Raw genomic sequence first — 26511 nt, 5'->3', positions numbered from 1 at the left:
ATGCAGCATCTCGTTCCCTCAGGGAACTAGGGTTACTAGCGTAAGGACGGATGAGCCAGGAGTGGCACTGTGATTGAGGTTATGGAACCCGACGAAGGTCAGCAGTGTGGACCGGCCCGCAGCGTTGCAGATGTCTTGAAGGGGAAACTCCAGAGGACCAAGTCTTAGAGGCGGCCACACTACGGGTTGGGTGTTTTCTGACCCTGAACGGAGCGAAGAGACCCGAGGACACATAGGAGGATGCGATAGCGTCAATAATCCACCTTGAATGCTTGAATTCTGTTTGTTGGAGGCTTCTCCTTTGAGGTTGTAGCATATGAGCTGTTGTTTCGACTTCCTCTAAGGACTCGTCCAGCTTCTCCTGGTGTGAGGCCTGAAATAGAAGATGATAGAATGCCTGGATCCTAACAGGTCATGGGACGACTGAGCATACAATCTCTAGGCGGCATACAACCCCTCGAGAAGAGAGCTCTAAAATGGAGAATGGTCTCTACCACCTTGGTGGAGAGACCAGATCCTTGGATCTGCGCCCCTGAGGGTAAGGGTGAATTATTGAGCTCCCTGCTTGGGAGAGGAGATTCCTCTGAGGAGGAACCATGGAGGGTGCTTGAGGAGGAACTATGAGGTACCGGCTGTAGAACACGCACTCTCTGTCTGATGGAGGGACCACCTCAATGACCAGAGCCTGCTCAGGTACCACCGGGTTGGGACACACCCTGTCAAATTGGGGCGGACGAGACCCGAACTGAATCGTGTAGCCTTTGTCTACGGTGAGCAGGACCCATTGAGACACGTCCGGTTGGAGCTTTCCAGGTCGCTAGGTAGTCCCTTAAGTGTATCAGTCAGTTCCTGAAAGGGAACTTAACCAGAGATAGCAAACGTACACACATCCTTTACTCAAATAGAAGTACATATACTTATGTTTTAAAAGACTCTGGTAAAAGTTTAAGTACTGACTACACTTTTTTACTCAAGTTAAAGTAAAGAAGTATGGGCTCTGACATGTTCTTAAGTAAAAAGTAGAGATTACTACTGCCTGTTTTGGTGTCACGCTGGTAACTGGACCTCACATCATATTAATATATTAATACAAAATAATTTTACAGTTTGTTACCTAATGATTGTATCCAGGCTGAATAACAACCATATTGAACACAAGCAGAAAAAGATGATGATGACCAGGTGATCAGGAATGTCTCTGTTTTCAGTCATGTTTACATCGATGACTCCCTTTGTCTAATCCACGGTAACCAAACTTCTTGTGACCTTCTGCTGTGCTTGTTGTTAGCTTTGTAGGCTAGCCTAGGTCTGTGGTGCATGATAGCCAGAAAATGATACACCAGTGGTAGATTGAAAAAGCAGCGCAATGACAAGAAATTGGTTGATGGGCTTAAAACTGTGCACAATGGGAAGTAAAAATTTTGATCATGCCACCAAAGTACAGATATTTGTGTAAAAAAATTTATGAGTGATAGTAAAATGTTGTCCTAAAAATAAATAGTGAAGTAAAGTACTGATTTTAGAAAGATCTGCTAAAATAGAGAAACAAAGTATTTGTACTTCATTACTTCCCATCTCTGATCTTAAAATACTTTTTCTGCCACCTTTTTGGCTGTGGAGACAGCTCCAACCCTCATTGTAGAACAGAAACTCATCATCATACAACCACAGGCTCTTTACACTATGCTATGGTAGATGGAGTGCCGAATTAACATAATAGAACAGCCCAACATCATTCTACAAAAAGGTGTGCCCAGTCAATCCAGCTAAACAGCTGTCAGAGCCTTCGAACATTGATGAAGTACTCAGCTTCATTGAAATTGTTCAGAAGCACAAAGAACAAAGACACCAATCCAAATAAGAAATGAAATTCTGCAAATTTGTCTCAGCACAGGTGGTGAACAACTAATGACTTGCAGGCTAGCTGTGAAAACAGCAGATGAGCTGATATGTTCAGAGGTAAACTTCAGACGCTATCATCTTAGCAGACAGAAAAGAAGCTCTCACAGTATTAAAAATTAATTCCTGGCTACGTTGGAATGTGTAATCATTTTCTATATTAAGTATATTAACTCCAGTTTAACATCTTTTTCTGGATGTTTTTGGGATTATCTGTTTTTGCCCATGGTACATATTGTCTCAATTTTGCTTTTGTTTACCTTTTTATCTCATGCTATTTTGCCATGTTTGACCCTGTCTGATATATACATTTTTCTTTTGGACTGGGTTTTATATCTTTTCGTGTTTTATTCTGATATTAAACACTGCTTGTTTTAATTTTGGTCTTTGTTTAAAAAAAGCTTGTGCATATAGATCCTATCTGCAATCTCTGATCCCCCCAACGAAGTTCCGGCCAACATTCAGAATAAATAAAAAGCACTTGATACAAAAATAATTTATATATTTTAAATAGTTATTTCATATAGAACTTGAAATAAATATAAGTTCCCAAAAAGGACAGAAGGTTGCATCCTATTCTATATTTTCATCAGAATCAGAATCAGAATCAGGTTTATTGGCCAAGTGTGTTGACACACACAAGGAATTTGGTTCCAGCTGTTTGTTACTCTCAAAAGTACAGACATAAATAAAAACCTATACATGACAAAACAGACACAACAAGACAAAAACAGACTATACAAGACAATACAGACAATATGAGACAGTATAGACAGTGTGGGTAATAAATAGGGATACAAACCAGTAATGTACATAAAGTGTGGGAGTGCATGGTGGTGCAAATGACAGTATTGTGTGCCAGGTATGATGAGAGAGTTTACTATAAAACTTTGTACAGTATATAGAAGCAATAGTGTGTGCAACATATACAGATAATGTGATGACTGACAGTTCTGTGCAGTACTCATAGATATGAGCAGGGAATATAATTATGGTCAGTTGTTAGTGAGGGTGATTGCTTGGGGAAAGAAACTGTTCCTGTGTCTGGCAGTTTTAGTGAACAAAGTTCTGTAGCGCCTGCCAGAAGGGAGGAGCTGAAAGATGTTGTGTCCAGGGTGTGAAGGGTCATTAATGATTTTTCCTGCCCGGTTTCTGGTTCTTGTATGGTACAAGTCCTGGAGAGTGGGCAGGGGGGCACCAATGTTTTTTTCAGCTGTTTTAACAGTTTTCTGCAGTCTGTTTCTGTCCTGTTTTGTTGCTGCTCCAAACCAGATGGTGATTGATGAGCACAGGACAGATTCAATGACTGCAGTGTAGAACTGTATCAACAGCTCCTGTGGCAGACTGTACTTCCTTAATTCAAGGTTGTTCTGACTGCACCATAGCACCAGCTGCTTCACCTCCTGCTTATATGCAGACTCGTCACCATCTTGGATTAGTCCAGTAAGCGTGGTGTCATCTGCAAATTTCAGGAGTTTGACAGTTGGGTCACTTGATATGCAGTCATTTGTATAAAGGGAGAATAGCAGTGGGGAAAGGACACACCCCTGAGGAGCACCAGTGCTGACTGTCCGAATACCGGAGGTAACACCTCCCAGTCTCACCTGTTGTTTTCTGCCTGTCAGGAAGCTGGTAATTTATTGACAGATGGCAGGGGGTATAGTAAGGTTTAGGAGTTTGGAGTGGAGGATTCCCGGAATTATTGTATTGAAAGCCGAACTAAAGTCAACAAACAAAATCTGGGCATATGTTCCTGGGCAGTCAAGGTGTTGCAAAATGTAGTTTAGCCCCATGTTGACTGCGTCATCCACTGATCTGTTTGCTCGGTATGCAAACTGTAGGGGATCCAGCAGCTGTTCTGTCACCTTCTTTAGATGGGCCAATACCAGCTTTTCAAAGGTCTTCATGACGACAGATGTCAGAGCGACAGGCCTGTAGTCATTCAGTCCAGTAATGGAGGGTTTCTTGGGGACTGGGATGATTGTGGAGAGTTTAAAGCAAGAGGGGACCTCACACAACTCCAGTGATCTGTTGAAGATAGAGGTGAAACTGGAGCCAGTTGGTCAGCACATGCTTTGAGACAGGAGGGGGAGACACCGTCTGGGCCGGGAGCCTTCCTTGTCTTCTGTCTCTGAAAGAGCCGATACACATCCTTTTCACAAATCGTGAGCGCAACTTGAGTGCTGGAAGGAGTTGTAAGAGAGGAATCCAGAGGTGTGATGGGGCAGACATTGGGCTGGGTTGGATGAGAGGTGTGAAGATATTGTCCTCAAACCTGCAGTAGAAGGTGTTGAGGTCGTCAGCCAGGTCTTTGTTTACTTCAGTGGGGAGGGGTGGTCTCCTGTAGTTTGTGATATTTTGCAGGCCTTTCCACACTGATGCAGGGTCGTTAGCTGAAAACCTGCTTTTCAGCTTTTCAGAGTAGCTTCTTTTGGCTATTCTGATCTCCTTTGTCAGTTGGTTCCTGGCCTGCTTGTACAGAGCTTTGTCCTCCCCTCTGTATGCATCTTCCTTGGCATGTCGAAGTTTTTTCAGTTTGGCTGTGAACCATGGCTTGTTGTTACTGAACTTGCAGAAGGTTTTGGTTGGCACACACATGTCTTCACAAAAACTGATGTAGGATGTCACAGTGTCAGTCAGCTCATCCAGGCTGTCAGTTCCAGCCTCAAAGACACTCCAATCAGTGCAGTCAAAACAGTCTTGTAGTTCCTGCTTTGCCTCACTGGTCCATCTCTTCACTGTTTTGACTACAGGCTTAACAGATTTTAGTTTCTGCCTGTATGTTGGAATAAGATGAACCAAGCAGTGATCAGAGTTCCCTAAAGCTGCCCGGGGTTCATCAGCTGAACCGCTTACTAATAAGACTCAGGTTCAAGATGCTGACCCTCAACCAGGGTTCTTTTGGAGGGGCATGGCGAGGGCCTTCCTGTACCCTAGAACGGGTTATATTGTGAAGGTGCCCTCAGTCGTCCCACGACCTGTTAGGCTTCAGGCATTCTATCCTCCTACTTTTTAGGCCCCAGACCAGGAAAAGCTGAACTGGCTGTGTCCAGTGCAAGACGTTTACATCCACAGGACATCTTCAACACTGTGGGCTGGTCCACCCCGATGACCTTAATCAGGTTTTATACCCTTGACCTCAGTGCCACTCCTGGTCCCTCTGTATTTCGACCTAGCTGTGCACAGACACACTAGGCAGGGATTGGTCAATCTGGCGGTATTGAACCCATGTTCCTGAAGCGTTGTTGACACAGCTACACAGTTATGTATGTAACCCTGGTTCCCTGAGGGAACGAGACGCTGTGTCTCAATGCCACACTGCCGGCATCCCTGCAGCGCTTCCTTCTCCTTTACAAAAGCTAGCATGCACGTTGTATAGCTTCTGGTCGTGATGTCACCCCGCCGGTGATGGATAAAGACATGGATCATCAAAGATTTTGCCATCTACTGTACACCAAGTACTGTAGATCATCTGGTGGTAAAAGGCTTGTGTGAAACATAAGGCCCTCTGACAAAAGCAGGGTCAGGCCACTTGTTTCCTTACCCTTGTGCAAACTATTAAAAACAATGATACTAATTAGTAGTGCACTAGTAAATATTTTCACACTATCTAGCATTTACAGAATATCAGAATGGTCTGCATGCTGCAAGTGGCACTCCACAGTACTCATCTGTTCCTTTGTCAAGTGCTGAAGATAAAATTTACAACTGTACCTGAAATCACACCTTCATCTAAAAATATTTTTTTGGAAAGGCTTGGGTTGTTCAAATAATTAAAAAAAAATATTTCAAGAGAGATGAGGAATTGTTTGAAATTATTTTGAGTGGATGCTTGGGCTAAAATAAAGTAAAAATATATTTTTTGTAATAACAGAAAATCTTATTATTTAATGGAAAGATTATGGAATCATAATGATGTTTGATAAATTTGACCTTTTATGAATGTCATCAGAGTGCAGCTGAAAACATACAGGTTTAATTTTTTTTTTTTCTATAAATGCCATAGTAAAAGCTTACTTTAAGTGGTAAAATCAATAACACCTATACATTAATAATTGATAATATGGGTAGATTTGCAGCTTTCAAGAACTTACAAAAATGCTGCCGTGTGTTGACACCCCTGCTTGTTTACAAGAGGTAAACAATGTTGCTTGTGTTTTTATGCTTCGGTGTTACATGCACACATAGTAGCACTTTAAAACCTCCTAATAACTACTATGGCGTGTGTGAAATGTATTTTAGCAAGAGTGACATGCCAACATGTGTATAGTGCTCTGTAAAGTGTGAATGTTGAATTTAGCCATAGTTTGACAGATCTTTGTAAAAATAGAAGTAAGGACACGTTTGACTTAATGGTTGAAAGTTAAAACCTACACTTATTCTAGTCATAACATAAGGTTATTCTGGCAAATTAGGATGCTTTTATAATCCTCTGTCATAACAGAATTGCTTTTTTTGGTAACGTTATTTTTCACTAAAAGAAATCATGGTGGTATTCTCAATTGAAAAAACGAGATTATTTCAGATTATTATTTTTCTTTACGGTAAAATGATGTTGCACATTTTAGTTAGTTTGAAGTATGTTGCTACTGTAGCTTTTGGAGCCAGAAGGTGTCTTCCTGTGTGGTAGCCTATTTCTCCAGGGTGCCCCAAAAGTGAGCACATTTTGGGGAAATTAACACTAGATTTTTTTTACTTCATTTATGTTCTATAAAGGATATAATATTCTATATAGAATGCTTTTATCACAAAAATAAATTCTTCTTCTTCTTTTGGCTGCTCCCCCGAAAGATGATGATCTGCCACAGTGGATTATCTGTCTCCACTCTACCCTGTCCTCTACATCCGCCTCTTTCAAAGCAACTTCCTGCATGTCTTCCCTCACCACATCCATAAACCTCCTCCTTGGTTTTTCTATTTTCCTCCTTCCTGGCTCCTTGTTACTCAGCATTCTCCTACTGATATACCCCATGTCCCTCCTCTGCACATGTCCAAACTAGCTCAATCTAAAGTCCCTCACCTTGTCTCCAAAATGTCCTACATGCCCAGGCCCTCTAATAAACTAATTTCTAATCCTGTCCATCCTTGTCACTCCCAATTAAAAAAAAATTCAGCATCTGCCACCTCCAGCTCCACCTTCTGTCTTTTAGCCTTAGCAGGTCTTACCACAGGCCTATAAACTCTTTTCTTTACTTCTCTATCACACTCTTCATTATTTTGCACAGTTGACCCCAGATACTTAAACTTCTCCACCTTTACCACCTCTTCTCCATTCAACCACTCCACTGCCCTCCCTCTCATTAACACACATGTACTCTGTCTTACTTCTACTAACTTTCATTCCCCTTCAGTCCAGCATGTACCTCCACCTCTCCAGGCTCTTCGCAACCTACTCCCTACTCTGACCACAAATCACAATATCATCCACAAACATCATAGTCCATGGAGACTCCTGTCTGACCTCATCCGTCAACCTGTCCATCACCACTGCAAACAGGAAAGGGCTCAGAGCGAATCCTTGATGCAATCCTACTCATACTTCTCTGTCACACCTGACTTCATCATACAATACCACAACTCCTCTCTCAGCACCCTGTTGTCTAAATTCACAAACACACAATGCAACTCCTTCTAACGTTCTCTATACTTCTTCATCAACATTCTCAAAGCAAATATTGCATATGTAGTGCTCTTCCTCAGCATGAAACCATACTGTTGCTCACAGATGGTCACCTCTTCTCTTAGCCTGGCTTCTACTACTCTTTCCCATAACCTCATGGTGTGACTTATCAACTTTATTTCCCTGTCGTAACTGCAGGTCTGCACAGCCCCCTTATTCTCAGAAATTGGTATCAGCACACCCCTTCTCCATTCCTCAGGCATCCTCTCACCTTTCAGAATCTTGTTAAACAATCTTGTTAAAAACTCCACTGCCATCTCATCTAAACATCTCCATGCTTCATGTCATCTGGTCCAACTGACTTTCCACTTTTCATCCTCTTAATAGCTATTCTCACTTTCTCCTTACTAATTCTATTCACTTCCTGCTTCACCATCTCCACCTCATCCAACCTTCTCTCTCTCTCTCTCCCTCATTTTCCTCATTCATCAGCTGCTCAAAATACTACCTTCACTCAACACACTCTCCTCACTAGTCAACACACTTCCTTTTGCATCCTTTAGATAGATAGATAGATAGATAGATAGATAGATAGATAGATAGATAGATAGATAGATAGATAGATAGATAGATAGATAGATAGATAGATAGATGAAACTTCATTGTCATTGCATAGTACAGGTACACAGCAACGAAATGCAGTTTAGCATCTACCAGAAGTGCAAAAATGTATGTAGTATATGTACAGTATGTTTATACTGTATATATATATATATATATATATATATATATATATATATATATATATATATATATATATATATATAAAATGTGGACATTGTGTGGACATTGTTGAAAAGTACAAGTAAATAAGTTTATGGCAGTGAAAAATATGCAGACACTGTTGTAAAGGAACAACAAGTAAAGAATATAAGGTTATGGCATTGAAAAAAATGTGCAAGCTGAATTAACAAGTCCACTTAATATATACATGAATGTGAAATATTAGACAGAATGTACAGTCAAGTCAAGTTTATTTCTATAGCGCTTTTCACAACAGACATTGTCTCAAAGCAGATTTACAGTATTTAACAGTTAAGGTGAACAATGTGTATATCCCTGATGAGCAAGCCATGACTGTGGCAAGGAAAAACTCCCTTAGATGATATGAGGAAGAAACCTTGAGAGGAACCAGACTCAAAAGGGGAACTCATCCTCATTGGGGTGTTATCAAGAGTGTGATTATAAATATTTTAAGCAATACAGAACACTGGAAAGTAAAAAACTAACATGAGCACTGGAATAAAAGATTATAAGTAATGTCCTTTCTGCAGTCTTATACAGTCATTTGAGGTTATGGAACCAGAAGCTACTGAGCAACTCATAAAATAGCTCAACATTTGCGATCATCATAGATCCAACACCAGCTTCTCCATGCCAGAGCCTTTAAATACTCAAAGAGGTCCAATGTCCAATGTCCAAACTCCACATGAAGTGGGATCCAATTGGTGCTGGTACGTCTATAGATGGTTTCGCGATGTTTGCTGGGTCGGCATCTACTTCTTTAAAGGTCCACAATCTTCATGAGGTGGGACGTGACTGGGGGTGGCGCAACCTCAGGATGCTCAGGATGGGTAAAAAAAGAGAAGCAGTGGAGAGGAATTAGCGTAGCTGCTGTTCATGATATTAACAAGTTGATAATATGCATGTATTCAGGTGTACTGGAGCACAAGATTATGATTTGTGATGTGTGTTATGTGTAGGATTCGCTAAAAAGATAAGTTTTTAATCTGCACTCAAATTGGAAGAGTGTGTCTGAGCCCCGAACACTGTCAGGAAGTGGACTTTGCTATTCTAGGAACTACTAAAAGTCCGGAATTTTGAGATCTTCAGGAGCGTAACGGATTGTAGCGTGCTAGAAAACTGGATAGATACATGGGAGCAAAACCATTTAGGGCTTTGTAAGTAAGTAGCAGTAGTTTGTAGTCAATTTGGAGCTTAACAGGTAGCCAGTGTAGGGATGATAAGATTGGGGTTATATGATCATATTTTCTGGACTTTGTGAGAACTGCTGCATTCTGGCCTAACTGTAACTTGTTTATTAACGATGCAGGACATCCACCTAGTAATGCATTACAATAGTCATGAATGTATGGACAAGCTTCTCTGCATCAGATATAGACAACATGTTTCTTATCTTAGCAATATTTCTAAGGTGGAGAAAGCTGTTTTTGAATTATGGCTGATATGATTTTTAAAAGACAAGTTGCTGTCTAAAATAATCCCAGGTCTTTAACTGTTGAACTAGTAGTTACAGTACATCCTTATAAATGCAGGTTGAAATGCTGGAGCTTCTGTGTCTTGGGATTTGGACCAATGAGCAAAATCTCTGTCTTATCAGAATTTAATAATAGAAAGTTATGAGTCATCCAATCTTTTAATTCTTTGACTGACACACTCAGTTATCTGAGCCAATTAAGATGTATGGTCTAGTTTCAATGAGATACACTGGCGATCAAAATTAGAGAACAATTCATAAACAATTGAACAATTCTGAAATAATGTCATCTTCACTGCTCAACAGGTGAAGGAGTTTTTGTCCTGTCTATACCATGCTACCAGAACACCTTTTCCACAAAATAACTAAGGCATTTTAAAAAAAACATTATTTTGCAGAAAACACAATGATCAAAATTAGAGAACACTTTCAGATACCTCCCAGTTATTGGTGGTAATCTGGTACCTGGTGCCTAATTCCTTGATTATCTGTCAACCCCTATTTAACTGGCAGACTAACTTCCAGTTTCACTGACTCTGCAAGATGTTGAGCCGTTCTAAAGCCTTCGGCCACAGGTTGTCCAGATGAAGGCCAAAGGGATGACCCTATCAGCCATAGCAAGACAAGTTGGTCATTCCAAATCTGTGATTTCAAGAATATTGAATCTTTACAAAATCACAAACTCATTCAAGTCTGCCAAGAAGGCTGGTCGTCTACTGAAGACAAATATAAGAGAGGACAGGATACTGCGGAGGATCTCAATGGGCAATCGTTTCCACACTGCACCTGGAATTGCTCACCAGTTCAGCGCTGAACAGGGTAAGGATCTGTCACGTTATACAGTGTCTCGACGTTTAAGAGCATTTGGACTGAAAACCCACTCTGCAGTGACCAAACCTCTCATTAGCAGAAAGAATCAAAAGGCTAGACTAAGCTTTGCTGAGGAGCATGTTGTGTGGACAGAGGAGAACTGGTCCAAAGTTCACTTCAGTGATGAAATCAAGTTTAATTTATTTGGGTCCGATGGGAAACATTATGTTCGGCGACAAACTGGAGAAAGACTGAACCCAAAGTGTGTAAAGGAGTCAGTGAAAAGTGGAGGAGGAAGTGTCGTGGTTTGGGGCATGTTTTCTGCAGCAGGAGTTGGGCCTCTTATACAGCTACATGGCAGAGTGAATGCAAATGTTTATCAGAACCTTCTTCAACAACATATGGTTCCTTCCCTGCGTTCATCACCCAATCAGCCCGCAGTGTTCATGCAGGACAACGCTCCATGTCACACAGTAAAATGGGTAAAGCATTGAAAGAATGACATGGCCTGCCCAGAGTCCTGATCTTAACCCAAAAGAGAACCTCTGGAAAATCCTTGGCGACAAAGTTATGGCCAAGAAACCCACTACAGTCACCGAACTGTGGAGGAGACTGGAAAAAGAGTGGACCAAAATCACACCAGAGCAGTGTGAGAGACTAGTGCTGTCCTGTGGCTGCAGATGTGCTGAAAACATTCAGAGCAGAGGCCTGTACACTCCTACTAATTGCTGACTGTTGTAACCTTCAGAAAATTTTGTTGTAATCTTTTTCCATTATACAGTCCTTGTTGTTCTCTAATTTTGATCAGTGTGTTTTCTGCAAAATAATGTTTTTTTTTTTTAAATGCCTTATTTAATTTGTGGAAAAGGTGTTCTGGTAGCATGGTATAGACAGGACAAAAACTTCTTCAACTGTTGAGCAGTGAAGATGACATTATTTCAGAATTGCACCTGACTCTCGGTCATGTGCTCATCACCAACCCATACATAAACCCCTCATTTACCCTCACTCCCTGTCCGTTATTATCTATGGTTTGACTGTGCATTCCACGATTCTCCCATGAGTTTGTTCAGAGTCGCGCTTCTCCAAAGCGCTCCCTGAACAAATATTAGACCGACTGCTTCTCATTCAGTTCTGGACTAGTGGGCCGCGCTCTCACCGCGCACCACCGGATTACTTCCCAGTTACTGTGAGTATACGCGTTTTTCTAAATAAACTCTGTTTGCTTTGACTTCGGCTTTCCGCCTCTGTTTCTCGCATAACATTTATAAATTGTTCTCTAATTTTGATCGCCAGTGTATATAGTTGGGTAATATCAGCATAACAGTGGAAGCTGATTCAATTCAATAAAATTCATAAAATTTTTATTTGTATAGCACAATGAACTTTTAACAATGAACATTGTCTCAAAGCAGCTTTACACAGATAACGTGCTGATAAAAAATTTATATGTTCTTTATAAGTACGTTTGTCCCTGATTAGCAATGTGGCTGGTGGCGAGGAAAAACTTCCCAGGGCTGATCCCATGCCTTCTAATAATATTTGCCTAGGGAAGCATGTATATTGTGAAAAGCAGGGGTCCTAGAACTAAACCTTGTGGCACCCCATAATTTACTTGCATTAAACTGTATAGCTCTCCATTTATTGCACAGAAGGTAGGAATTAAACCAGCTTAATGACTGTCCCTGAATGCCGATGTAATTTTGTAAGCAATCTAGGAGAAGATCATGATCTATAGTGTTGAATGCAGCACTAAGATCTAGTAAAACTAACAGAGAGATGTAGCCTTGGTCTGAAGCTAAAAACAGGTCATTAGTAAGGTATAGTGCAGATATATGTAAGGTACAATATATGTAGAGAATGATGAGTATAAAATTACAATGTGTAATATGTACATTGTATTTATAATTGTACAGAAATTATATACATTGTTTTATACAGTGATCTAACGGTGTAGTGTAGAGTTCAGAAGTGAGAAGGTGGATGGAAAAAAGCTGTCCCTGAACCTGCTGGTTCTGGTGCGTATGTTCCTGAATCTTCTTCTTATTGGAAGGAGGTTAAACAGTTTGTGACTGGGATGTGAAGAGTTCTTGATGATGTTATGAGCTCTGTGCAGACATCTGCAGTGGTAAGGGTGTTCAATGGCAGGTAGTTGGGTGCCAGTGATGCTTTTATTGCTCTTACTTGTAGCACATCCTTCCCAGCTTGGTCCCTCTGCCTTGCCAATTGATACAAATACTTTTCTCCTTCCTTAGTGTCCAACTTCTCATACAACTCATTTGCCTTTGCTTTTGCCACATCACTCTTCACCTGTAGCCGCATCTCCTTGCACTCCTGCCTACTTTTTTCATCTCTCTGCCAATCCCAATTCTGTTTTGCCAACCTCTTTCCTACATTTCCTATTTCCCCCACCATGTATTTTTGTTTTCATTTCTCTTTCCAGATGTCACACCAGGTACCATCATAGATGTCTCCCTTATCACGTCTGCAGTAGTTGCCCAAGCATTCAGCATCTCTTCAATAGCACTGAGCCCCCTGTCTTCCTCCTTCACTTTCCACCATATTATGTTTATTTCAGTTCTTGCACTCTTCCTCGAATCAAGTCAAGTCAAGTCAAGTCAAGTCAAGTCAAGTCAAGAGTTAAGTCAAGAAGCTTTTATTGTCATTTCCTAGTGCAAACAGTGCAAAGACAAAACAAGACAGTGCAAGACAATACAGAACAGTGCAGGACAACACAAGACAGTGTAAGACAAATACACAAAACACAAAATGGCACCACCAGTAAACCTGTTGTATATTGTACTGTACATTGTGGTGTGTAAAAGAATAAAGTGAACATTGTAATTAACAAAAATGTAAACAAAATGATGTGCAAAAGAGCAATAGAAGCAATCCAAAAAAAAAAGGATGTGCAAAAACGGCATGTAAACAGTTTGTAGTAATTAAGTGATGTAATATGAGTGGTGCTGAAGACATGGATGTGTGAAGTAATTACGATTGTGTATTTAAATCCGGGTTGTACAGATCAGTCACACAGTTGTGTTTGTGTGCGTGAGTTTCAGTTCAGTTCTGTGTATTGAGGAGACTGATGGCTTGAGGAAAAAAAAACTGTTGCAACGTCTGGATGCGACAAACTAAATGCTTGGGAACCGCTTCCCTGATGGCAGGAAGGTGAAAAGTGTGTGTGAGGGGTATGTGGGATTGTCCACAATGCTGTTGGCATTGCTGATGCATCGTGTGGTGTAAATGTCCATGATAGAGGGGCAAAAGACTCCGATGATCTTCTTAGCTGTCCTCACTATCCTCTGTGGGGTCTTGCGATCCAAAACGGTGCAGTTCCCAAAACAGGCAGTGATGCAGCTGCTCAAGATGATCTCAATGGTCCCTCTGTAGAACGTGGTCAGGATGGGGGGGAGGGAGATGAGCTTTCCATATCTTTCTCAGGAAGTAGAGATACTGCTGGGCTTTCTTGGTGATGGAGCTAATGTTGAATGACCAGGTGAGGTTATCCACCAAATAAACACCAAGGAATTGGGTGCTCTTGATGATCTCCGCGGAGGATCCATCGATGTTCAGCGGAAAATGGTCGATCTGTGCTCTTCTAAAGTCAACAACGATCTCTTTCGTTTTGTCAACGTTATGAGACAGGTTGTTCCCTCCACACTAGGCTGTTAACCGTTGCACCTCCTCTCTGTATGCTGACTCATCGTTCTTGCTGATCGTGTCTTCCCGGTCATGTCATCGGCGAACTTGATGATGTGATTCGAGCTGTGCATTGCTACACAGTCGTAAGTCAGCATAGTGAACAGCAGTGGACTGAGCACACAGCCCTGAGGTGCCCCAGTGCTCAGTGTGGTAGTGCTGGAGATGCTGTTTCCGATCTGGACTGACTGAGGTCTCCCAGTCAGGAAGTCCAGGATCCAGTTACAGTGTTGTACAGTTACAGTGTTCAGGCCTAGTAGGCTCAACTTCTCAATCAGGTGCTAAGGGATGATTGTGTTGAATGCTGAGCTGAAATCTATGAACAGCATACGCACATATGAGTCCTTGTTGTCCAGGGCTGTGAGGGCCAGATGAAGTGTAGTGGAGATGGCATCATCCGTGGAGCGGTTTGGACGATACGTGAACTGCATGGGGTCCAGTGAGGGTGGTAGCTGGGTGTTGATGTGCCTCATTTAGGCAGGAGACAGTAGACTTCTTCGGCACAGGAACAATGGTCATCGTCTTGAGGCACATAGGAACAATGGTGCTGCTCAGGGAGGTGTTGAAGATGTTAGTAAAGACATCCGTTAGCTGTTCTGCACATTCCCTGAGCACTCTGCCAGGAATGTTGTTTGGTCCAGCAGACTTTCGTGGGTTAACTCCTAATAGAGTTTTCCTCAGTTCAGCTGCAGTTAGATAGAGCACCTGGTCACTGGGTGAAGGTATGGTCTTCCTCGCCACCATGTTGTTCTGCACCTCGAACCAGGCGTAGAAGTCATTCAGCACATCTGGGAGGAAGGCATCATGGTCACAAGCAGGTGATGTCTTGTAGTTCGTGATCACCAGGATGCTCTTCCACATGTGCCACCAGTCTCCTCTGTCCTGGAAGTGGCAGTGGATTCTCTTGGCGTATGCATGTTTCGCTTCTCTGCTGGCACGGGACAGTTTGGCCCTCTCTTGATTTTAGCAACGCACGCACCTTGGAAGTCATCCGTGGCTTCTGTTTGGAGCGTGTAGTGATGGTCTTGGAGATGGTCACGTCATCAATGCACTTGTCGATGTAGCTGGTCACTGTTGACGTGTACTCCTCCAAGTTGATGAAATTGCTGTTGGTTGCAGCTTCCCTGAATATGTCCCAGTCAGTGCATTGAAAGCAGTCCTGGAGAGCAGACATGTATCCTGCTGGCCAGGTTCTCACCTGCTTTCAAGCGTGTCTTGAATGCCTGCTAAGTGCTGAGTCCTTAGCATTAGCGATATTTGGAATGTACACACCGAGCACAATATCGGTGGTGAATTCCCGGGGTAAATAAAAAGGTCTACATGTCACAACCCTAAACTCCAACAGCGATGAGCAGTAGGTGGAAACGAGGACAGACTTCTTACACACTTCCGTGTTGATGTAAACACACAGACCACCACCGCGAGTCTTACCGCACAGAGCTGTGTTTCTGTCGGCACGAAACACAGCTAGCCCATCCAGCTGACTGGCGGCTTCTGGAACTCTGTTGCTCAGCCACGTCTCAGTGTACACAAAGACGCAGCAGTGTCTGTACTCACGCCGAGTAGCTTGTTGGATTTTAATGTAGTCCAATTTATTATCCAGGGAGCAGACATTTGCCAGCAGAAGAGATGGTAGAGCAGGCCGGCTAGGGTTAGCTTTTAGCCTACCGCCATCTTGGATGTGGATGTGTATGTTCCTCATCTTCTTCACCACCAAAGACATCAGACCACCATCTGATACTGTCTAGCTACACTGTCCCCTGCCAACACCTTACAGTCTCCAATCTCTTTCAGGTTGCATCTCCTATAGAATACAGTCCACCTGTATGCACCTTCTTCCACTTTTATGTCACCCTATGATCCTTCTTCTTCTTAAAATAAGTATTTACCACTGCAATTTCCATCCTTTTAGCAAAGTCTATCACCATCTGCCCTACCACATTCCTCTCCTTAAAGCCATACCTACCCATCACCTCCTCATCACCTCTGTTCCCTTCACAAGCATGGCCATTGAAGTCTGCAGCAATCACCAGCAATCTTTTATTCCTAGGTACACTCTACTCCACTTTATGTAACTTCCTCCAGAATTTTTCCTTCTCCTCCATCTCACAACCCACTTGTGGAGCATAAGCACTGATGACATTTATCATCACCCCATCAATTTCCAGCTTCTCGTACATCACCTTATCAGAAAATTTCTCTTAACTTCCACTACACTCTTACTGTACTCTTCCTTCAGAATTACCCCTACACCATTTCTCTTTCCATCCACACAACAGTACAACAGTTTAAACCCACTTCCAATGTTCTTGGCCTTACTCCCTACCACTTGGATTCCTGAATCTACAACATATCTACCTTTCTCCTCTCCATCATATAAGCTATCTCTCTCCCTTTACCATTTATAGTACCAACATTTAAAGTACCAACCCTAAGCTCTACTTTCCTACACTTCTCCTTTCCCTGCCATCTCTGTAGACATCTCCCGCCTCTTCTCCTTTGATCAACATTAGCCCGATTTCCACCGGTACCCTGTTGGCTAACAATACCTGTGGCGGTCGTTGGTAACCCAGGCCTCGACCAATCCTGTATGGAATTCAGGTTTGTGATTTGCATATCTGATTTGGCACATTTTACGCTGGATGCACTTCCTAACGCAGCCCTCCCCATTTATCCGGGCTTGAGACCGGCACTAAGATTGCACTGGCTTGTGCAACCATAATGGCTGGGTTCTTTATTACAATGTTGTGAACACACCCTTGTTAAAATGTCAGGTTTTGTAGTGTTAAATTAGCCAAAATATGTTGTCATAACCGGTGTTACCTGTATTGTGAAATTGCAACCTATACACTAAAGAGATTACATTTACATAAATTTTTTCCCCCATGTGTAAATGTTTTGGTGTTATGGCCAAAAAAAAAATCACATTTGCTGATATCAGGCCATAATACATAATTCCATGTGGCTTTGGGAAATCATACATATATATTTTTGCATACTTAAGGCAGACTTAGATGTTGTTTTGTTTTTTTATTATTTCAAAAATGTCATCCTAATAATAGTAATAGTAATTTCTGCAATAATTTAAATTTTACTGTAGGCCTCTTGAAAGCTTCTCTGACCATTTTTTTTCTCAACAATTGTAGAGGGTTCTTAGTTAAGTCACTGTTGTCTCATATTTTTGTAGCATACTTGTTGCATATTTGTTCTGCTATGTTTTAAGAAATATCCAATGCATAAAACAAATACAAATATTATAATTTGAGGAGCCTCTGGTTCATCATCATTTCCCAAAGTGGAAATATTGTAGCTATTAGAGATACTCTTGGGATGTATGAAAAATTGAAAACCATATAAAACTCATAATCTACTTAGGAATTCCTGCAAGTATATATTTATGTGTTGCTGTGGTTTGTGTTAGTACAGCATACATATCTTTAGTCTAACAAGCTGCTACACAAATTTGTTAGATACTGCATCTTATTTTATACAAACTTTGTGTTATATACATTACATAACCTATTCTTTTTTTTTGTAAGTCTGATTTGGGACAGTGTACAAGCACTATACAAATAAAACTATGTAACTGTATTGTATAAACATGAGTCCCACTATGTTAACCTCGTAAAAATAAATAACCACCAGTAAAGTAATAGTTCCACCAAATGTATACAGGAATAGATACAGGATAACAAAAATTATTGCTACAGTCTTTGCTAGAAGCTATAATGCAACTGCTATTATATTGTGTGCTGCTCATCCTTCACTGCACACTGTAAAGCAGGACTACTCACCAAAGTGGTTTTGTGTTCATCTGCAAGCTGTGTGGCAACACACACTCTTTTACACACCATGAACAATTATACAATGTATAAAAAAAAAACAGATCTTCTCCTGTGCCCCACTCTCCAGTGGTCGAAATGGAAAGATGCGAGTACTCTCTGTCAAGATGGGAATAGTTAGCCTATGCAATGCAGACATCAAGGAGAAATACAGATGTGAGTAGAAATCTCCCTTTGCCCTCACGCAAGTTTTTTCTTTGTACTGTCATAAATGCACATCTCTAACCCTAACCTCATTATACAGTGAGAATGTTTTTTTTCTAACAAAATCCTTTTTATTTTTAGCAAAAAAATAAGCATCTATCTCCAAGAGAATTTTGTCCGAGCAGGTCAGGGGCAGCATTGTCAACTGTCAAAGATAGATAATGTGTCTAAATCTGTCTAAGATAGATAATGTGTCCAAATCTTGTACAGTACCAGACACTTTTCCTTCTCCCTCTTCTCCAGTGTTTTTACATTACATTATTTTAATTATCAGAATTGTAGATTAATACTGAAGACTTGTGACATTGTTTTGCCTTCTTAATGTGCTTTAGACCATTAGTTGTCTTGAGCAGAGGAAAGGGTGAGTTCATAGTCAATATCCCTATTAGTGCTACTACAACTACTGTCCAAATCCATATTATGGCAAAAAAAAAACCCTCAGTTAATTAAAGAGAAAAGACAGTCCATCAATACTTTAAGAAGGTCAGTCAATCCGAAAAATCTCAAGAACTTTAAATGTATCCCAAGTGCAATCTCCAAAACAATCAAACACTATGATGAAACAGCTCTCATGAGGATTATCCCAGGAAAGGAAGATTAAGAGCTACTGCTGCAGAGGATAAATTTACTCAAATTAACAAGCACTCAACTACTCAAAATAGTTGAAAAACTATTCCAGCTGACTACCTCATGAGACTGAAGAATGAAGCAAAGCTGTCATCAAAGCAAATTGTGGCCACTTTATAAAATATAAGATATAAAACATTCTAGTTATTTTCACATTTTTGATTTCTACATAATTCTGTATGTGTTCTTTTATAGTTTGAATGCCTAATGTATTATGTACATTGTTGAAATTAACAAAAATAAAGACAAACCACTGAAGGAGAAAAAAGTTTGACTGGTACTGTACATTTAAAAAAAATGGCAATAGCAATAAATGGTCATTTGCCCCCCTGTGCCCCAGGCCACTCTTCCCAATGTTGGTGCCTGGTTTTGTCCCTGTATCCTTGTGGCTAAATGAGCAAATTCCATTAATAACAATGAATAATTAGTCAATAAGTTAAATCAGAATTAAAAATCTGTCTGTCTTCTGTCTGCATGAAGTGTCTTTATTGTGTAAAGATATTTACTTAATGAGAATAAAAATGAAATGATGGTTGGACAAGGCCTTAATATTATCTCTAAGGTCCTGTGCAATAAAGCTAGTTAATACTGTTCAGCTGCTGTAACCAAATTTTAGGTACATTAGGCAATTAGAGAAGGTGAAACACATCTGTTGTAAATAGAAGTGCACATACAGTAAGAAAAATAAGTATTTGAACACCCTGCTATTTTGCAAGTTCTCCCACTTAGAAATCATGGAGTGGTCTAAAATTGTCATCATAGGTGCATGTCCACTGTGAGAGGCTTAATCTAAAAAAAAAAAATCCAGAAATCACAATGTATGATTTTTTTACTATTTATTTGTATGATACAGCTGCAAATAAGTATTTGAACACCTGAGAAAGTCAATGTTAATATTTGGTACAGTAGCCTTTGTTTGCAATTACAGAGGTCAAACGTTTCCTGTAGTTTTTCACCAGGTTTGCACACACTTCAGGAGGGATTTTGGCCCACTCCTCCACACAGATCTTCTCTAGATCAGTCAGGTTTCTGGCCTGTCGCTGAGAAACACGGAGTTTGAGCTCCCTCCAAAGATTCTCTATTGGGTTTAGGTCTGGAGACTGGCTAGGCCACGCCAGAACCTTGATATGCTTCTTACAGAGCCACTCCTTGGTTATCCTGGCTGTGTGCTTGGTCATTGTCATGTTGGAAGACCCAGCCTCGACCCATCTTCAATGCTCTAACTGAGGGAAGGAGGTTGTTCCCCAAAATCTTGCAATACATGGCCCCAGTCATCCTCTCCTTAATACAGTGCAGTCGCCCTGTCCCATGTGCAGAAAAACACACCCAAAGCATGATGCTACCACCCCCATGCTTCACAGTAGGGATGGTGTTCTTGGGATGGTACTCATCATTCTTCTTCCTCCAAACACGTTTAGTGGAATTATGACCCAAAAGTTCTATTTTGGTCTCATCTGACCACATGACTTTCTCCCATGACTCCTCTGGATCATCCAAATGGTCATTGGCAAACTTAAGACATGCCTGGACATGTGCTGGTTTAAGCAGGGGAACCCTCCGTGCCATGCATGATTTCAAACCATGAAATCTTAGTGTATTACCAACAGTAACCTTGGAAACGGTGGTCCCAGCTCTTTTCAGGTCATTGACCAGCTCCTCCCGTGTAGTTCTGGGCTGATTTCTCACCTTCCTTAGGATTATTGAGACCCCACAAGGTGAGATCTTGCATGGAGCCCCAGTCCGAGGGAGATTGACAGTCATGTTTAGCTTCTTCCATTTTCTAATGATTGCGCCAACAGTGGACCTTATTTCACCAAGCTGCTTGCCAATTTCCCCGTTGCCCTTTCCAGCCTTGTGGAGGTGCACAATTTTGTCTCTAGTGTCTTTGGACAGCTCTTTGGTCTTGGCCATGTTAGTAGTTGGATTCTTAATGATTGTATGGGGTGGACAGGTGTCTTTATGCGGCTAACGACCTCAAACAGGTGCATCTAATTTAGGATAATAAATGTAGTGGAGGTGGACATTTTAAAGGCAGACTAACAGGTCTTTGAGGGTCAGAATTCTAGCTGATAGACAGGTGTTCAAATACTTATTTGCAGCTGTATCATACAAATAAATAGTTTAAAAATCATATACCGGATTTCTGGATTTTTTTTTTAGATTATGTCTCTCACAGTGGACATGCACCTACGATGACAATTGCAGACCCCTCCATGATTTCTAAGTGGGAGAAGTTGCAAAATAGCAGGGTGTTCAAATACTTATTTTCCTCACTGTATAATGACAGTGTTTGTGTATATGGGTGGTTTCTGCAGTTATTTATAGGAACACTGCTGAGCAGCAAAGTGATGCAAAATAGCATAATGCAGAATGCTCAGTATACAAATCTCCCTAGCAACCTGATATCAACAGCCTCACTAGCATTTTTGAGACTGCCGTCTGTTTAAGCATGAGCTATACTTGGAAAAGGATACGACAACTGTTGAGAGTAGGCTGAATTGTTCTGGGAGATCTAGAAAGATGATCTAAAAGACTTTTCATGCCTATTAAAAATGAAATCATTTTGTTTAGCAATGAAAAATAAGTTAATGCAAATATTTGCTGTAATGTTTTGTAATAATCTACTATGTTGTACATTTATCTGTTAACAATCTGTTAACAATGTGCACAATGTTTTTTGTTATATATTTTTGCAGTTATTGTATATTGTATTACATAGTAATTTATAGTATTTTATAGTAGTACATATAGTGCTGTAATTGTTAATGTCTGTTTATACCACCACTACAAAAGTATCTATCCCACTTTGGTATTTGTTTAGACCTGTTTAAACAGGCATGTGAGTCAAATGGCCTAATGGATCAGAAACACCTTAGCCTGCTTCTGCATGAAGCCATTCAAATCCCTCGGCAGCTTGGTGAGGTGGCAGCCTTTGGGGGAAGTAATGTGGATCCCAGTGTTCGTAGCTGCTTCCGCATGGTGAGTCTTAAGCAGCTGTTTAAAAAGATACTTTACTCACTACAAGATTTTAGTAAACCTACTGTACCCTATGTTACCTCTTATAATGCAAAGCTGTTTTAATTTGTGGTTTTAGATTGTGCAGGTTGGCAGAAGGCATGCAGTGCAACATTAGCATGTGTATCTATTTGGTGCTCTATATGTCTATATCTGCATTGGGATTTAAAAACAAAACATATCAAACTATATAAATAAATATAAATAGCCTAATTTAATCAACCATAACACTGACCAGGCAGTGATGAATAAAGGAATGCTGTAAATGCATTGTTCCTCACCATGTGTTCATTGGCAAATAACCTTCATGCCTTGGTGCCTATTGAATAGAACGCAATACACTGCAAAAGTCATCTTAGCAGTTGGTTTAAAAAGTTTTTTAATATAATGAAATGTATCTACTATATCAGCGGAGTGACTAGAAGGACCCAAGATGCAAGAGTTAAAAAAAAACAAAGAGTAAAGGCAACTGTCTGAAAACCTATGGGCTCAGGTGCAGGAGAAAACAGCAGACTAAACCAGATCTGAAACAAATAGTCCATTATCCATAAACCAGCAAATATAACAATGCTGGGCAAAACAAAGGCAGAAACCGATATTACAGTCCTTATCCCAAAAATCCCTAACAATGCAGGCAGACACAAAAATTAGAGCCAGAAAAACAGGCCTAGATCCGAGAGAATGCAGACAGAGCAATGCAGGGAGAACCAAAATCAGAAACCAAAACAAAATTAATTCCAAATACCAGCTGGACAGGCACAAATGTCCTTAAACGGGAGCATGAGGTAGGTCGGGTACCAGCGACAGAGACAGCAGGACATAAGGCAGACTACCACTGGGCACGATGCCTTGGAGGTTGGGAAAGGAAAAAAAAAAGCATGGAACGAGCCTCCCTTAGGGACTGGTTTGTGATGGACACCCCGGCTTTCTGACAGATGTAATGAGAAGAAGCGCCAGCGGAGCAAAGATCAGCGGCACAGCAACGTAGTCAGTTTGCTGTTTGCCTGACTTGAAATTTGATATTTGGTTTATGTTTTGGTTTTGTTTGCAAGCCTATCAGTGAATACTGCCTAAACTGCAATTTTATCAGACTAAACTTTCATTATATGATATCTAGTTAGCACACAATGTGGTAAAAATGTGTGGTGTAGTAAAGCAATAGAATATTTTTAGGACATAAGTACAAAAATAAAACGAAAGAAGAATCAGGTACCAGAAGAAAACAGCATGAGGAAAAGATATAAAAATAAAACCAAAATATTCTCAATATCCCCTTTGTTTAAAGGGTTCATGTGAAAAGGTCTTAGAGAAAAAATTTCTTTCTTTTGAGTTACTTATAATCATTTTTTCACCTCTCTTTATTTGCTTTTTACATCGCTCAGAATCTGGCAGGCAATGCTTTCCCAGAGGCCAGATAAATATAATTTAAGGAAATAATGCAGCAACACTGGGCTACTCTTCCTCAAAACAAAGCTTGCCTAACATTAAAACCGAGTCAGACGAAATTTGTATTTTTAGACACGCATTTAAATATTATGTTTATTCTGAAAAGCCAGATGATTGTTTGTTCCTCCACGCTAATACTTTTGCGAATGCAGATGTGCAAATGTGGCAATCATCTAAACTTGTGTGTGTGTGTGTGTGTGTGTGTGTGTGTGTGTGTAAAAACTCCTGCTCATCTGTCACCTTACAAGTAGCCACCAACTGAAACCATAATAACAACTTGGAATGCCACTGTGTTTAGCTATACAGACAAACTAATTATGCATTTGCTTCAAAGGGCCAACACTTTCTGTATTGGGTTATCATTTTTAGACATGTTGTCAAACCTTTAGTAAATCCTTCCTTATTCAGAAGCATGACTCTGATATCACACATTTAATTAAAATCTATTCATTTCCACATTTGTTCAATGTTAGCATTTTCCTAGCTGATGAAACACTAATGCAGTGCCAAACTTATTTGCAAACTGGCAATTTCTCTTCTAGTCTGTTAATAAAGCCTGATTGATAAAGCAGCACAGCTGAGCTTGCCTTGGGAGCATAGATCTTGGTGGGTGTGGGTGTGTCTGTGTGTGTGTCTGTGTGGGTGGGGGGGAGTAGATAGAAAGGCTCTTATTGGGTTGGAACCAATATTTTGCTAGAGAAGGCAGATTGTAAAGATTTGTTTCAGTGCTTCACAATTTTAAAGGTTCTAAAAATATGTGGAGTCACAAACCAATCTTTCACTCTCTCTCTCTTACACACACACACACACACACACACACACACACACACACACACACACACACGTACAAAGACACACAATAAAGCAATACTATAGTGCCAAATCTGGGCTGTAGAGGAGACATTGCATTTAATTGTGGCTCTTTGCAAGTCTTCAAATACAGCTCTGGGGAAAATAAAACTTTTAATGCATCTTTGATGCTCAGTTATTGGGAGTATAACAACTGCAGGGTTTTATGACACCTCATGACTGCATTATTGCGGCCCAGGTCAAACTGGTACTATATGAACTATAAACTTCATTTTAGTAGCAAATTGTTATTTACATATTTGTCTGGGGTGTCAAAATCTTTTGATTGTCAGATATGTAACTTTCTAGCATGTAATATAATGTAATTATTATGGATTAGCTTTAACATATTGTCAAATCTTTGGTTTATCAGATGCTTATCTGTAATATTGCAATTATTATTTATTATTGAAGATGTGAATTTATGTATATGAGCTTCTCTCCCTTTTAATGATTTCTTACAAGGTGGCAGGTAAGCCATCTATTGAACTAAGTAATTTTCTGGAGTGGGTGAGTCTGGAGCCTCAATCCATGGTGTGGCTTCCTGTACTGCACCGTGTGACCCTGGCAGAATCTGCGAAGCACCAAGCTAGGTGCTACATCTGTAAACAGTGCCCCATTAAAGGCTTCAGGTGGGCTTCCAAGCACATTTTAATTACAGTAATTTAGTAATTTATGAAGTAAATTCAGTAATTTGCATTGTCTTTAATAAATATTGTATAGCCTGTACATTTTCATGTAGAACTGCATGTCTCAGGGGCCCTGAACACATTGCTTCTCTAGTAGATTTTTTGTTATATTTGCTAAAGGTTATACATTGACTTGAGTACAAAAAGTATGTAAATGTAATGTTATGCAGTTCTCTGTCAAAATGTGCCAGTTTTCTTGAAAGCAGATACAATGCACTACTTGGTGTATATCCTTAATCGATAATAGTATATGTTAATATACAGAGGGCTCTTACATTAACTTATCTGGACCTCCTTATCTGTTTTCTTTTCAGTGAATAATAAGTAGTTCCATTTATAGCCATTTAGTGACATTTACATTATTGTTTTTTGGTTCAAGTTTCAACCTGCTCCTCTCACAGTGATTCAGAAAAATGTATAAAATATACCTAGTGAGACAGCACACTGACATTGAGCACACACACTTTTAGCCATTGGGGTTTGTTTCTCTGCTTGCATCATCCCCTTGCGCACATAACAAACACACACACACACACACACACACACACACACACACACACACACACACACACACACACACACACACAAACAGATAATGAGCTCTATTTTGTTTTCATAGCTTTTTACTACTTTGTCTTCTTCTTTCGGCTGCTCTCGTTAGGGGTGGCCACAGCCGATCATCCGTCTCCATGCTACTCTGCCCTCTGCATCTGCCTTTTCTAAACCAACTACCTGCTTGTCTTCCCTCACCACATGCATAATCCTCCTCCTTGGCCTCTTTTCCTCCTTCCTGTTGGCTCCATCCTCAGCATTCTTTTACCAATATACCCCATGACCCTCCTCTGCACATGTCCAAACCATCTCAATCGAGCCTCTCTTTGTCTCCAAAAGGTCCTACATGTGCTGTCTCTCTAATAAACTAATTTCTAAACCTGTCCATCCTCGTCACTCCCAATGAAAATCTCAGCATCTTCAGTATCCACTGTAAACCATACAACATAGCAGGTCTCACCACAGTAATACAAACTTTCCCTTTCACTCTTGTACTCTCTATGGCCAACACCTTACTGTCTCCAATCTCAGGTTGCATCTCCTGCATAAAATAAAGTCCACCTGTGTGCACCTTCCTGCACTCTTATACATCACACTATACTCCTCCTTCTTCTTGAAATATGGATTTACCACTTCAATTTCCATCCTTTTAGCAAAATCTATCACCATCTGCCCTTCCACATTTCTCTCCTTAAGGCCATACCTACCCATCACCTCCTCATCACCTCTGTTCCCTTCACCAACAATGCCATTGAAGTCTGCCCAATCAACAATCTTTCATTCCTAGGTACACACTCCACCACTTCATCTAACTCACTCCAAAATTTCTCAATCTCACCCATTTGTGGAGACTAGGAACTGATGACATTTATCATCAACCCTTCAACTTCCAGCTTTACGTTCATCACTCTCTTCACCTCCACTACACTTTTACTGTACTCCTACTTCAGGATCACCCCTACACCATTTCTCTTTCCA

At 40.6% G+C, this 26511-nt stretch overlaps 1 protein-coding gene across 3 annotated transcripts in view; it reads left to right on the top strand.

Annotated features, from left to right (window-relative positions):
- drp2 (dystrophin related protein 2) overlaps window positions 1–26511 on the top strand; it is a 187963-nt gene that overhangs the window by 137068 nt on the left and 24384 nt on the right. For all 3 annotated transcript variants that reach the window (XM_046848814.1, XM_046848813.1, XM_046848815.1), the window contains 3 exons: window positions 18222–18307; window positions 21804–21961; window positions 24758–24924. In XM_046848814.1, the coding sequence (XP_046704770.1) occupies window positions 18222–18307; window positions 21804–21961; window positions 24758–24924 (411 nt within the window). The remainder of the gene's footprint in view (window positions 1–18221; window positions 18308–21803; window positions 21962–24757; window positions 24925–26511) is intronic.

This window comes from Silurus meridionalis, chromosome 5 (assembly GCF_014805685.1).
Source record: "Silurus meridionalis isolate SWU-2019-XX chromosome 5, ASM1480568v1, whole genome shotgun sequence".
Taxonomy (NCBI): Eukaryota; Metazoa; Chordata; class Actinopteri; order Siluriformes; family Siluridae; genus Silurus; species Silurus meridionalis.
The sequence above is the reverse complement of the archived record's forward strand: the minus strand, read 5'-3'. Positions and strand labels throughout refer to the sequence as shown.